The 14,792-nt window shown below is 44.9% G+C and overlaps 1 protein-coding gene across 1 annotated transcript in view; it reads left to right on the top strand.

The window, feature by feature from the left end:
- Positions 1 to 14,792, top strand: part of LOC124803143 (UNC93-like protein MFSD11) — a 176,189-nt gene that overhangs the window by 147,650 nt on the left and 13,747 nt on the right. Inside the window, exons 6-7 of the mRNA XM_047264323.1 lie at positions 8,050 to 8,218; positions 12,700 to 12,835. Of these exons, the coding sequence (XP_047120279.1) occupies positions 8,050 to 8,218; positions 12,700 to 12,835 (305 nt within the window). The remainder of the gene's footprint in view (positions 1 to 8,049; positions 8,219 to 12,699; positions 12,836 to 14,792) is intronic.

Raw genomic sequence — 14,792 nt, 5'->3', positions numbered from 1 at the left:
CAGATGTTAAGTCCCATAGTGCTTAGAGCCATTTTTGAATTGTGGTTCCAGACATTTTATCCCGCATAGACGAGCAGTTACGATAAGGAGGATGCCGCCAAGTCTAAAACTTGTTCTCTATGTAGTAGTAAAAAGAATTAGTTACATTAAATCTCGCTCTTTTCAGAACCAGTTAGTTTCAATATTGTTTGAAGACTATGAGAGCAGACATGAAACACTACTGCTGCACACTAACACCGATGGTTCTCGGGGAAAGACCTTAACAAAATTATTCGAACTAAGAACTGAATTACCATCTTTTATGAATGATATATCTTTTAATGAAAGGACGTTTGATCGATGTGACTTGCTTATTCGGACTGGCTCTTTTGGCGGATATATTTCGAAAAAATACTCAATTACATTTATCTTTACAAGGAAAACATACCGCTTTCATCATTAATAACAAAATAACTGCCTCATAAAAAGATTTTCGGATTGTTTGTCTTGGCAAGAGAGCACTAGAAAGCTTTCTAACACTGCGTGTGTTTGTAGGTGAGACAACAGAATCACCAAATGAAATACTTGAAGAATTGGCCTAGTGTCTCCATGATGTCCAATGTCACTTCATAATTTTTGGTGCAGGGTTCGTGATGAACGCCCACAACTAGCCACAAAGTCTCTGACTGCTGTTCTCCGGTTCCCAACAACATTCTTGTGTGGAATAGGATTCTCAGCATATGAAACTACGAAGACAAAATTCCACATTCGACTGGACGCTGAACCTGGCACATATTTTCAGCTCTCTTCTGTCAAGTGTGACATTAAACAGTTGATCAAAAATAATAAACAATTCCACATCTCCCATTAAACGGAGACGATTGTATCAATTTACAATGGAATCAACACAGAGTTATTTTGTGTACACTGAGGTTGTAGGGAAGCAGCCTACTCACGCCATAGTAAGTTCACATGTCTTTCAATTTGTGCCAGCCAGTCCGCTGTAACTAGATCTGACATCATAAAGGTTGCGCAATACTTTAAAAATCAAGTAAATAACCTAAAATGTTTCTAGCATGTCAGGAGTAATACTAAATTAATATGTGTTGAATATCAGTTCAATAACTTTAACCATTTTCGAAATTTGGACGTTTTTCTGTAAAAATCATTGGCACAACAGAAAAGAGCTAGAGATTTAAAAATTTATACTTAGATTCCTTTTCAATAATAATTTAATAGAAACAGTACTTTGGATCTCACAAATTAAGATTTTAGTTGAAATTCATAATTTTCTGGTTTTTGTCTTAAAACTTAAGGAAGCAAGATAGATTAAGTAGGCTAATAAATAAGGCTAGGATGTTTATATTTAAGTAGAATGGAGATCCGCTATAATCATAAAGATGTGAGAAGTTTCATTTGAATAACTATAAAACTATAGCGATAGCGTATCTCCAAAGGGCAGGTTCAGAGCTCGTCTACTGCGTGCAGTGTAATTAAATTAATTCTCTCGCCCAAAATATTTAACTTAGCCACGTCAGACTTTTATTATGGTTACTTACCTGTCTGCTAAATGCACATTTAAATTAAGAGCTCCATCGGCCATCAGCAAAAGAAGCTATGATTTATTCGGTAACTTAATGTCGTGCATTACTAGCCCAACGGCTAGTTGGGAGAGCCGATTTGATCAGGCGTTCCCTTAGCCGTCCGCACCGCGGCTTTAAATATAAGAACGCTGCGCGAGGAAGCAAGGCCCCAGTTCTCTCCAGACGCTGAACCGTACGCCACCTGTGTCGGGAGTCGCGTCGCGTCGTTATCATTGCTATAAACAGCCTCGGATGCCGTATTAAGTTACTCGGGATACGCGTAACCATGTGTTAATTCTGGGATGACTTTAATTATCGATTTTCAGTTTGCGTATGTCATATTTTCACGTGCCGTCGCGGGACAGACATTCTACCATTATTTAGCGTGGCGTTTGATGAACATTATCATCAAATTATGGCGAGCATTCATTTAAACATTTGATTTGGACATTTACAGTTGCATCAGCGCATTAGACTCTGAACTGCTCTGTTAGTTAGATTTTGTGTATTCTTTTGTTTTCATCTGTGACTTTCAGAATACAGAACGTTTTTTCACGACCGTTTTTGATTATAAATCCCAGACAATCTCCTAATTCCTCAGAGCTATAAGCTGTAACTATAAGTGTATTCTCAGATGAAGTGGGCACTAGGAATTCTAATTACAGGCTTCACGATTTGCTAATCACTTTCTGGTTGCCAATATTGTAGTTAGAAAGCCAGTGTTGAGAACGGCGAAAGACAGCATAAATAACATTCTAAATAATAGGAACTGGTTTTACATTCTACAATTATATATACAACAGTAATAAATTCAACCCGCCGCCCCACAAGGTGACAAAAGTCATGAGGTATCTCGTAATATCGTGTCGGACCTCCTTTTACCCGGAGTAGTCCAGCAACTCGACGTGGCACGGACTCAACAAGTCGTTGGAAGACCCCTGCAGAAATGTTGAGCCATGCTGTCTCTAAATGATGTAGAGAATTCGATGTTCTCGATTGTTTTGTAAATTGTCTGTTTAGAACGACGACGTAGTCTTCTGTAAGGCATCGTGGCGGCGTTCAATGCAGTTGCGTGTGCGGCAGCGGCAGCGCGAATGAGCCGCTGCGAGCGAACGCTCGCTTATACAGGGTGTTTCAAAAATGACCGGTATATTTGAAACGGCAATACAAACTAAACGAGCAGCGATAGAAATACACCGTTTGTTGCAATATGCTTGGGACAACAGTACATTTTCAGGCAGACAAACTTTCGAAATTACAGTAGTTACAATTGTCAACAACAGATGGCGCTGCGGTCTGGGAAACTCTATAGTACGATATTTTCCACATATCCACCATGCGTAGCAATAATATGGCGTAGTCTCTGAGTGAAATTACCCAAAACCTTTGACAACGTGTCTGGCGGAATGGCTTCACATGCAAATGAGATGTACTGCTTCAGCTGTTCAATTGTTTCTGGATTCTGGCGGTACACCTGGTCTTTCAAGTGTCCCCACAGAAAGAAGTCACAGGGGATCATGTCTGGCGAATAGGGAGGCCAATCCACGCCGCCTCATGTATGTTTCGGATAGCCCAAAGCAATCACACGATCATCGAAATATTCATTCAGGAAATTGAAGACGTCGGCCGTGCGATGTGGTCGGGCACCATCTTGCATAAACCACGAGGTGTTCGCAGTGTCGTCTAAGGCAGTTTGTACCGCCACAAATTCACGAAGAATGTCCAGATAGCGTGATGCAGTAATCGTTTCGGATCTGAAAAATGGGTCAATGATTCCTCTGGAAGAAATGGCGGCCCAGACCAGTACTTTTTGAGGATGCAGGGACGATGGGACTGCAACATGGGGCTTTTCAGTTCCCCATATGCGCCAGTTCTGTTTATTGACGAAGCCGTCCAGGTAAAAATAAGCTTCGTCAGTAAACCAAATGCTGCCCACATGCATATCGCCGTCATCAATCCTGTGCACTATATCGTTAGCGAATGTCTCTCGTGCAGCAATGGTAGCGGCGCTGAGGGGTTGCCGCGTTTGAATTTTGTATGGATAGAGGTGTAAACTCTGGCGCACGAGACGATACGTGGACGTTGGCGTCATTTGGACCGCAGCTGCAACACGGCGAACGGAAACCTGAGGCCGCTGTCGGATCACCTGCTGCACTAGCTGCGCGTTGCCCTCTGTGGTTGCCGTACGCGGACGCCCTACCTTTCCAGCACGTTCATCCATCACGTTCCCAGTCCGTTGAAATTTTTCAAACAGATCCTTTATTGTATCGCTTTTCGGTCCTTTGGTTACATTAAACCTCCGTTGAAAACTTCGTCTTGTTGCAACAACACTGTGTTCTAGACGGTGGAATTCCAACACCAGAAAAATCCTCTGTTCTAAGGAATAAACCATGTTGTCCACAGCACACTTGCACGTTGTGAAAAGCACACGCTTACAGCAGAAAGACGACGTACAGAATGGCGCACCCACAGACTGCGTTGTCTTCTATATCTTTCACATCACTTGCAGCGCCATCTGTTGTTGAAAATTGTAACTACTGTAATTTCGAAAGTTTGTCCGCCTGAAAATGTACTGTTGTCCCAAGCATATTGCAACAAACGGTGTATTTCTATCGCTGCTCGTTTAGCTTTTATTGCCGTTTCAAATATACCGGTCATTTTTGAAACACCCTGTATATGATGCGGCAGCTTGGACTTAGAATATTTTCACACTGCCAGCAGCGCGTTATCCCGGAAGGGAGCACTAGGCCGTAGTAGGGTGCTCCCGTCCGCTGCTGGCGCGCCGCCACGATTGCGTAAGCCAGCCTCGGGCTGAAATGTTGTCAGCACATGATGTTCTGCACGGACTGACCTCTCGATTACGTCCCATAAATGTTCGACAGGATTCATGTCGGGCGGTCTGGGTGGCCAGATCATTCGCTCGAACTGTCCAGAATCTTCTTCAATCCTATCGTGAACAACCGTGGTCCGGTGACATGGCGCATTGTCATCCGTAAAAATTTCATCTTTGGAAGGTTGCAAATGGTCTGCAAGTTGTCAAACATAACCATTTCCAGTCAATTGTCGGTCCAGCTGGACCACAGGACGCTGTCTATTCCATACAAACACAGCTCGCACCATTATTAAGCCACCAGCTTGCACCATTCCTTGTTGACAACTTGGGGCCATAGCTTCGTGGAGTCTGTACCTCACTCTAACCCTATCATCAGCTCTTACCAACAGAAATTGGGACTCATCTCACCAGGCCACGGTTTTGCAGTGGTTCAGGGTTCAGCCGATATAGTCACGAGCGCTGGAGACGCGCTGCTGGCGATGCCGTGCTGTTAGCAAAGGCACTCGCATTATTCTTCTGCTGCCATAGCCCATTAACTCCAAACTTAGCCCCACTGTCCTAACGGATATGCTAATCGCGCGTACGACATCTACATCCACATCTAGATCTACATCCACCTCTAGATCCACATGGATATCCTGCAAATCACATTTAAGTGCCTGGCAGAGGGTTCATAGAACCACCATTACAATTCTCAATTATTCCAATCTTGTATAGTACGCGGAAAGAATGAACGTCTATATCTTTCCGTACGAGCTCTGTTTCCCTTATTTTATCTTGATGATCGTTCCTCCCTGTTGGTAATTGGAATTTTCTGAGAAGATCCCGCCGCAACGAAAAAGGCATTTCTTTTAATGACTTCCAGCCCAAATCCTGTATCATTTCTTTGACACTCTCTCCCATATTTCGCGATAATACAAAACGTGCTGCCTTTCTTTGAACTTTTCCGATGTACTCCGTCAGTCCCATCTGTTAAGGATCCCACTCTGCGCAGCAGTATTCTAAAAAGAGGACGGGCAAGAGTAGTGTTGGCAGTCTCCTTAGTAGGTCTGTTACATTTTCTAAGTGCCCCGCCAATAAAACGCAGTCTTTGGTTAACCTTCCCCACAACATTTCCTACGTGTTCCTTCCAATTTAAGTTGTTCGTAATTGTAATACCTAGGTATTTAGTTGAATTTACGGCTTTTAGATTAGATTGATTTATCGTGTGACCGAAGTTTAACGAGTTCCTTTTAGCAGTTTTAGCAACTTACACTTTTCGTTATTTAGGGTCAACTGCCACTTTTAGGACAATTCAGATATCTTTTCTAAATCGTTTTGCAGTTTGTTTTGATCTTCTGATGACTTTATTAGTCGATAAACGACAGCGTCATCTGCAAACAACCGATGACGGGTGCTCAGATTGTCTTTAGAATCGTTTATATAGATAAGGAACAGCAAAGGGCCTATAACACTACCTTGGGGAATGTCAGAAATCACTTCTATTTTACTCGATAACTTTCCGTCAATTACTACGAACTGTGACCTCTCTGACAGTAAATCGCAAATCCAGTCACATAACTGAGACGATATTCGATAAGCACGCAATTTCACTACGAGCCGCTTGTGTGGTACAGTGTCAAAAGCCTTCTGGAATTCCAGAATTACGGAATCGATCTGAAATCCCTTGTCAACAGCACTCAACACTTCATGTGAATAAAGAGCTAGTTGTGTTACACAGGAACGATGTTTTGTAAACCCATGTTGACTGTGTGTCAATAGACCGTTTTATTGTCGAGGTAATTCATAATGTTCGATCACAATATATGTTCCAAAATGCTGCTGCATATCGACGTTAACGATATGGGCCTGTAATTTAGTGGATTACTTCTACCACCTTTCTTGAATATTGGTGTGATCTGTACAACTTTCCAGTCCTTGGGTACGGATTTTTCGTCGAGCGGACGGTTGTATATAGTTGTTTAAAAAAAATGGTTCAAATGGCTCTGAGCACTATGGGACTTAACATCTATGGTCATCAGTCCCCAATAACTTAGAACTACTTAAACCTAACTAACCTAAGGACATCACAAACATCCATGCCCGAGGCAGGATTCGAACCTGCGACCGTAGCGGTCTTGCGGTTCCAGACTGAAGCGCCTAGAACAGCACGGCCACACCGGCCGGCTATAATTGTTAGGTATGGAGCTAATGCATCAGTATACTCCGAAAGGAACCTAATTGGTATACAGTCTGGGCCAGAACACTTGCTTTTATTAAGTGATTTAAGTTGCTTCACTACTCTGGGGATATTTACTTCTACGTTACTCGTGTTGGCAGTTTTTCTCGATTCGAATTCTGGATTATTTACTTCGTCTTCTTTTGTGAAGGCATTTCGGAAGACTGTGTTTAGTAACTCTGCTTTCGCAGCACTGTCTTCGATAGTATCTCCATTGCTATCGCGCAGAGAAAGCATTGATTGTCTCTTGCCTTTAACATACTTCACATATGACCACAATCTCTTTGTATTTTCTGCCAGGTTTCGAGACAAAGTTTCGTTGTGGAAACTGTTATAGACATCTCGCACTGAAGTCTCCGCTAAATATCGAGCTTCTGTAAAAGATAGCCAACCTTGGGGATTTTGCGTCTGTTTAAATTTGGCATGTTTGTTTCGTTGTTTCTGCAACAGTGTTCTCATCCGTTTTGTGTACCAAGAAGGATCAGCTCTGTCGCTTGTTAATTTGTTTGGTATAAATCTCTCAATTGCTGCCGATACCATTTCTTTGAATTTAGCCTCATCTGGTCTACACTTATATTATTTATTTGGAATGAGTGGAGATTGTCTCTCAGGAAGGCGTCAAGTGAATTTTTATCTGCTTTTTTGAATAGGTATATTTTTAGCTTATTTTTCGAGGATTTGGGGATTACAATATTCAATCTCTCTACGACAACCCTGTGTTCATTAATCCCTGAATCGGTTTTGAGGCTCGTTATTAACTCAGGATTATTTGTAGCTAAGATTTCTACTTTTATTTCACGCAGTGTTGCTTACCTGTTAGCCCTGACAAATCGATGCAAATGCCGCTTCTCTCGGTCGTTAAGTGAAAGCCATCGGCCACTGCGCTGTCCGAGCTGAAATACAATGCCTGAAATGTGGTATTCTCGGCACACTCTTGACACTGTGGATCACGGAACATTGAATTCCATCATGGAACATTGAATTCCCTAACCATTTCCGAAATGGAATGACGCACGCACGTAGCTGCAACTACCAAACCTCATTCAGAGTCTGTTAATTCGCGTCATGAGGCCATAATCACGTAGGACACAGTTTGAGATGAATCACGTGAGTACAAATGACAGCTCTACCAGTAAGCTGCGTTTTTCTGCCTTGTACACGACTCTGCCGCCGTTTGTATATGTGCATATCGTTATCCCGTTATTTTTGTTGCCTCAGTGAATCTTATTATTGTCTGTTTTTTATATTTTTTGGAAGTCAGTAGCGTATAATGTACGTATTTTTGTCTGCGTTTCATTAAATGATTGTGAATAAAGAATGAACGTCAAAAGAGGTTTTGATTATTTTAAGGCTCCATAAAACATGATATTTCAAAAGGATTCTGTCACAAAAAATATTCGAGAACGCTGCTGTAGTGTAGTTCCTCTGTGTCGCAGGGGGCGTGGCGCTGGGCGTGCTGGGTAAGCGAGCGACGCGTCACGGCCTGTTCCCGGGTGTGGTGGTGAGCTGCCTGCTCCACGTGTCCGCCTTCTGCCTCGCCTTCCTCAACCTGCCCGACGCGGCGCCCTTCAAGGACACCGAAGACCCGGCCTTCATCAACAGCAAGTGAGCTACACACTCCTGTCTCCGTATTCGCTGTTTCAGCTAAACAGATACACTGGCCGAAAATGCTTTCCAATTCTGGTTGGTAACTGTAAGAATGTCACCGATGTTGTCAACGGAGGGCTTACACTGTCTGGCCAAAAAAGTGATCGACCAAGAAGAGGAAGCAAAATGAACCTTCACGCATTGAGATGGTAAATGTAAATGTCGTGTGACTAGGGCCTTCCGTCGGGTAGACCGTTCGCCGGGTGCAAGTCTTTCGAGTTGACGCCCCTTCGGCGACTTGCGCGTCGATGGGGATGAAATGATGATGATTAAGACAACACAACACACAGTCGCTGAGCGAAGAAAATCTCCGACACAGCCGGGAATCGAACCCGGGCCCTTAGGATTGACATTCTGTCGCGTTGACCACTTAGCTACCGGGGGCGAACATTGAAATGGTATGTGATGTTATTTCAGCGATTACAAAATAGTCAAATTTAAGAAGACGTTGGCAGTATGAGACCATTTACCAGTATGATGTTGCATCCCCTCCGACCTGAATGCACGCAATGATTCGGTTTAGAAGGGAGTGATAAAGCAATAGTATCCTCTCCTGAGGCAAACTGGCCCATAACTCTTGTAACTGGCTCTTGATATCCTCGATACAAGTACAGTGATAGAGTCGACACCGAAGTTGGTCCTACACATCTTCTATCGAAAACAGATCTGGGGATGTTGCTGGCCATGCGAGTACTTCAACATCACGCAGACATCTTACTGAGACATTTATTTTGAAAATTTGTTACAAACTTTCATTGAGTAATTTTAGTCAGGGCGAAAGACAATCGGGTAGGAACGTACCGAAGAGATCGCCTCTAAACTGCTAAATGTGCTGTTAGAATAGAAAGACTCGAGCGGTTCTAGGCGCTTCAGTCTGGAACCGCGCGACAGCTACAGTCGCAGGTTCGAATCCTGCCTCGGGCATGGGTGTGTGTGATGTCCTTAGGTTAGTTAGGTTTAACTAGTTCTAAGTTCTAGGGGACTGATGACCTCAGATGTTAAGTCCCATAGTGCTCAGAGCCATTTGAACCATTTTTGAATAGAAAGACTTACTTTCAATTTAAAATAGTGAATTTCCAATTGTTGTATGGGAGAAACTTTATGCATTATAATTTTGATTGGAACTTTATACTTTTATTTAAAATCAAAGTCCTGACCCCGCAAAGAAATAGGAGGATAGAAACTTTTCTTTCAGTGGGGTGGACCAGAATGTGGCCATGCAGACTGGAAACTAAGGTCAGTGTGTTTCCCTTCGCTTTCTATCTGACCACTAAATTAGTTGCCAGGCTCGCGTGAGGAAAACTGCGACCAAACAAATGATTAACTTTTAGCCGCGGCCCCATAGTGTGCCGCTGTGCTCTCAGAGTTCTCTCAGCCGCTACCAGCCTTCACCTGAAGTCACACCCGCTGGTTCCACACACATCGACGCCAGGAGTAACACTGCTGTGCCCCTCCAAAACGTTGGAGGAATGGGACCTGTCCCCAAGTCAGCGCCATATAATGGTCATCCACGGTACTATGGAACCATGATTCATCACTAGACACAATGCGACGCCATTCTTGACCAGTCTATGCTTCTCACCCACTGCACCACTCCAAACACAGCCGTTTGTGTTGCGGTGTTATTGGCAACGTGGCATGGGACAGTAATTCCCTAGTTCCACTGCCGCTAGTCTCCAATCAATGATACAAACTGGTTCAAATGGCTCTGAGCACAATGAGACTTAACATCTGTGGTCATCAGTCCCCTAGAACTTAGAACTACTTACAGCTAACTAACCTAAGGACATCACACACATCCATGCCCGAGGCAGGATTCGAACCTGCGACGTAGCGGTCGCGCGGTTCCAGACTGGAGCGCCTAGAACCGCTCGGCCGCTGCGGCCGGCAACCAATCATACAGGATGACACAGAATGTTGCACGGTGTACAATATTTGTTCTCTGATGGCAGTCGCAGATGTGAATGGATTACAATGTGCTTGGTATACGATATGCCTATCCTCCCTTGTGGTGATTGGAACCTTGGGAACGGATGTGCCTTCCCTATCGTTCCCATACAGTTCAGGCCTCCTGCTGTATGCTAGGTCCGGGGGATCCCCGACCCTATCTCGTTGACCAGCCAACTCTTTCATCCCTGTTCTCCTGTGTTTTAATCGCTTTTAGATTCGGTTCGCTTTCTTTCTGCCAAGCCATATTTATACATCTACATCTACATACATACTCCGCAATCCACCATACGGTGCGTGGCGGAGGGTACCTCGTACCACTACTAGCATCTTCTCTCCCTGTTCCACTCCCAAACAGAACGAGGGAAAAATTGTGGTGTCACCGCCAGACACCACACTTGCTAGGTGGTAGCTTTTAAATCGGCCGCGGTCCGCTAGTATACGTCGGACCCGCGTGTCGCCACTGTCAGTAATTGCAGACCGAGCGCTGCCACACGGCAGGTCTAGAGAGAGACTTTCTAGCACTCGCCCTAGTGGTACAGCCGACTTTGCTAGGGAAGGTTCACTGAGAATTACGCTCTCAATTGCCGAGACGATAGCATAGCCTTCAGCTAAGTCAATTGCTACGACCCAGCAAGGCGCCATTTATCCTTTGCTATGTATCTAATGAAGCATGTACAGTAACAAGACCAATGTTCACCAACTGTGGATTAAAGTTAAGTATTCCAGCAGCTACGTACTTTTCTTTATAGCATTCATTACGTATCCTGTTTCAGACCTCACGCCAGCCTGCGTGAGTTTAAGCGCGTGCCTTTCGGTTACCCGTCACTGTGGATTGGCTGTCTTGCCAGTCCACAACAAAAATGACTGCCTATATGCCTCTGTACGAGTTCTAATCTCTCTTATCTTATCTTTGTGGTCTTTCCGCGAAATGTCAGTTGGCGGCAGCAAAATTGTACTGCAGTCAGCCTCAAATGCTGGTTCTCTATATTTTCTCAGTAGCGATTCACGAAAATAACGCCTCCTTTCCTCTAGAGAAGCATTTCCGTAACACTCGCGTGATGATCAAACTTACCAGTAATAAATCTAGCAGCCCGCCTCTGCATTGCTTCTATGTCCTCCCTCAATCCGACCTGGTAGGGATCCCAAACGCTCGAGCAGTACTCAATAATAGGTCGAATTAGCGTTTTATAAGCGGTCTCCTTTACAGATGAACCACATCTTCCCAAAATTCTAGCAATGAACCGAAGAGACGACTATCCGCCTTCCCCAGAACTGCCATTACATGCTTGTCCCACTTCATATCGATCTGCAATGTTACGCCCAAATATTTAATCGACGTGACTGTCAAGCGCTACACTACTAATGGAGTATTCAAACATTACGGGATGCTTTTTCCTATTCATCTGCATTAAGTTACATTTATCTATATTTAGAGTTAGCTGCCATTCTTTACACCAATCACAAATCCTGTCCAAGTCATCTTGTATCCCCCTACAGTCACTCAACGACGACACCTTCCAGTACACCACAGCATCATCAGCAAACAGCCGCACATTGCTATCGACCGTAGCCAAAAGATCATTTATATAGATAGAAAACAACAGCGGACCTACCACACTTCGCCGCGCGGGATTAGCCGAGCGGTCTCAGGCGCAGCAGTCATGGGATGTGCGGCTGGTCCCGGCGGAGGTTCGAGTCCTCCCTCGGGCGTGGGTGTGTGTGTTTGGCCTTAGGATGGTTTAGGTTAAGTAGTGTGTAAGCTTAGGGACTGATGACCTTAGCAGTTAAGTCCCATAAGATTTCACACACATTTGAACACACCTACCACACTTCCCTGAGGCACTCCAGATGATATCCTCACTTCCGATGAATACTCACCATCGAGGACAACGTACTGGGTTTTATTACTTAAGAAGTCTTCGAGCCACTCACATACTTGGGAACCAATCCCATATGCCCGTACCTTAGTTAGGAGTCTGCAGTGGGGCACCGAGTCAAACGCTTTCTGAAAGTCAAGGAATATGGCATCCGTCTGACACCCTTCATCCATGGTTCGCAAGATATCATGTGAAAAAAGGGCGAGTTGCGTTTCGCAGGAGCGATGCTTTCTAAAGCCGTGCTGATGCATGGACAGCAACTTCTCTGTCTCAAGGAAATTCATTATATTCGAACTGAGAATATACTCGAGAATCTATTGCGTGTGCCATACTTCCTTGAATACTGGCGCTCTTGACTTTAATGGGTCAGGGGTGTGACAGCAGTGGGTAAGACTTTTCCTGTCGCATGCAGAACCCCAGAGATGTCAACCCGCTGACTTCCCTCCCTCCTCCATCTTGCTTTCATTATTGACTGTATAAGGGATGTACATTATGTTTTTTTAGCCGTCTCGCTTTCACTGTTATGACTTTCCCGACTTCTCCACAAAACGTCAGTACTTGGAGTAGGCACCGTGACGCCAGGTGACGGTGACGCTGTGGTGCGTGTTGCAGCGCCTACGTGGCGATGACGTGCGCGGCACTGCTGGGTCTGGGGGACAGCCTGCTGGTGACGCAGCTGTACGCTCTGCTGGGTGGCGTGTGGCCGCGCGATGGCGCCTCTGCGTTCGCCATTTTCAAGTTCGTCCAGGTGAGCGCAAATTGTGTACCATTGAACGCACAACACACGCCGCATCTCTCCGTCTTTAAAGTAGTTAATCTCTGCATACATCATACTAAACACAATGCTATGAGGAACATGTCATATCAGTTGCTGTTACACGAGGGCAGTTCAATAAGTAATGCAACACATTTTTTTTCTGAAGCAGAGGTTGTTTTATTCAGCATTGAAATACACCAGGTTATTCCCCAATCTTTTAGCTACACAACACTATTTTTCAGCGTAATCTCCATTCAATGCTACGGCCTTACGCCACCTTGAAATGAGGGCCTGTATGCCTGCACGGTACCATTCCACTGGTCGATGTCGGAGCCAACGTCGTACCGCACCAATAACTTCTTCATCATCTGCGTAGTGCCTCCCACGGATTGCGTCCTTCATTGGGCCAAACATATGGAAATCCAACGGTGCGAGATCGGGGCTGTAGGGTGCATGAGGAAGAACAGTCCACTGAAGTTTTGTGAGCTCCTCTCGGGTGCGAAGACTTGTGTGAGGTCTTGCGTTGTCATGAAGAAGGAGAAGTTCGTTCAGATTTTTGTGCCTACGAACACGCTGAAGTCGTTTCTTCAATTTCTGAAGAGTAGCACAATACACTTCAGAGTTGATCGTTTGACCATGGGGAAGGACATCGAACAGAATAACCCCTTCAGCGTCCCAGAAGACTGTAACCATGACTTTACCGGCTGAGGGTATGGCTTTAAACTTTTTCTTGGTAGGGGAGTGGGTGTGGCGCCACTCCATTGATTGCCGTTTTGTTTCAGGTTCGAAGTGATGAACCCATGTTTCATCGCCTGTAACAATCTTTGACAAGAAATTGTCACCCCCAGCCACGTGACGAGCAAGCAATTCCGCACAGATGGTTCTCCTTTGCTCTTTATGGTGTTCGGTTAGACAACGAGGGACCCAGCGGGAACAAACCTTTGAATATCCCAACTGGTGAACAATTGTGACAGCACTACCAACAGAGATGTCAAGTTGAGCACTGAGTTGTTTGATGGTGATCCGTCGATCATCTCGAACGAGTGTGTTCGCACGCTCCGCCATTGCAGGAGTCACAGCTGTGCACGGCCGGCCCGCACGCGGGAGATCAGACAGTCTTGCTTGACCTTGCGGCGATGATGACACACGCTTTTCCCAACGACTCACCGTGCTTTTGTCCACTGCCAGATCACCGTAGACATTCTGCAAGCGCCTATGAATATCTGAGATGCCCTGGTTTTCCGCCAAAAGAAACTCGATCACTGCCCATTGTTTGCAACGCACATCCGTTACAGACGCCATTTTAACAGCCCCGTACAGCGCTGCCACCTGTCGGAAGTCAATGAAACTATACGAGACGAAGCGGGAATGTTTGAAAATATTCCACAAGAAATTTCCGGTTTTTTCAACCAAAATTGGCCGAGAAAAAAAATGTGTTGCATTACTTATTGAACTGGCCTCGTACAACAGCACAACCATCAAGTGATCGCAATACAATTTTAAAATTAGACTGCAGGAAATTACTTACTTGGGGCTACAAATTAGTGCTGGAAGTTCAGTAATTCAAAGAGCGTCCAAATTTCCAGATCGATTTTACTCTGATAAGCCAAAGGATTATGACCACTCTCTCTGCGACGTTCGATGCTGCCTGGTGGCACTGCGGGCAAGCGACGCGTATATAAGCGGAGCAGACACAGACGCCGGATCACCCTAGCGAAGATGTGGGCTGCAAATGGGGAAGTCCATTGAGATAAGCGACTTCGACAAAGGGCAGATTATTATATATATGCACAAACAGTGCCCGAACTCTTACGGGAATCGGCAGTAAAGCCGCGAGTAATGAGTACGATGGGCAGGGGTACTATGAATATAGTGCGGGACAATAAGTTGCTAATGTAGGTCTCACGGGAGACGTGCAAGACGTAAGTCCCTGCAGTCGCACTATCCT

The sequence above is a fragment of the Schistocerca piceifrons genome, chromosome 6 (genome assembly GCF_021461385.2).
Source record: "Schistocerca piceifrons isolate TAMUIC-IGC-003096 chromosome 6, iqSchPice1.1, whole genome shotgun sequence".
Taxonomy (NCBI): domain Eukaryota; kingdom Metazoa; phylum Arthropoda; class Insecta; order Orthoptera; family Acrididae; genus Schistocerca; species Schistocerca piceifrons.
The sequence above is the reverse complement of the archived record's forward strand: the minus strand, read 5'-3'. Positions and strand labels throughout refer to the sequence as shown.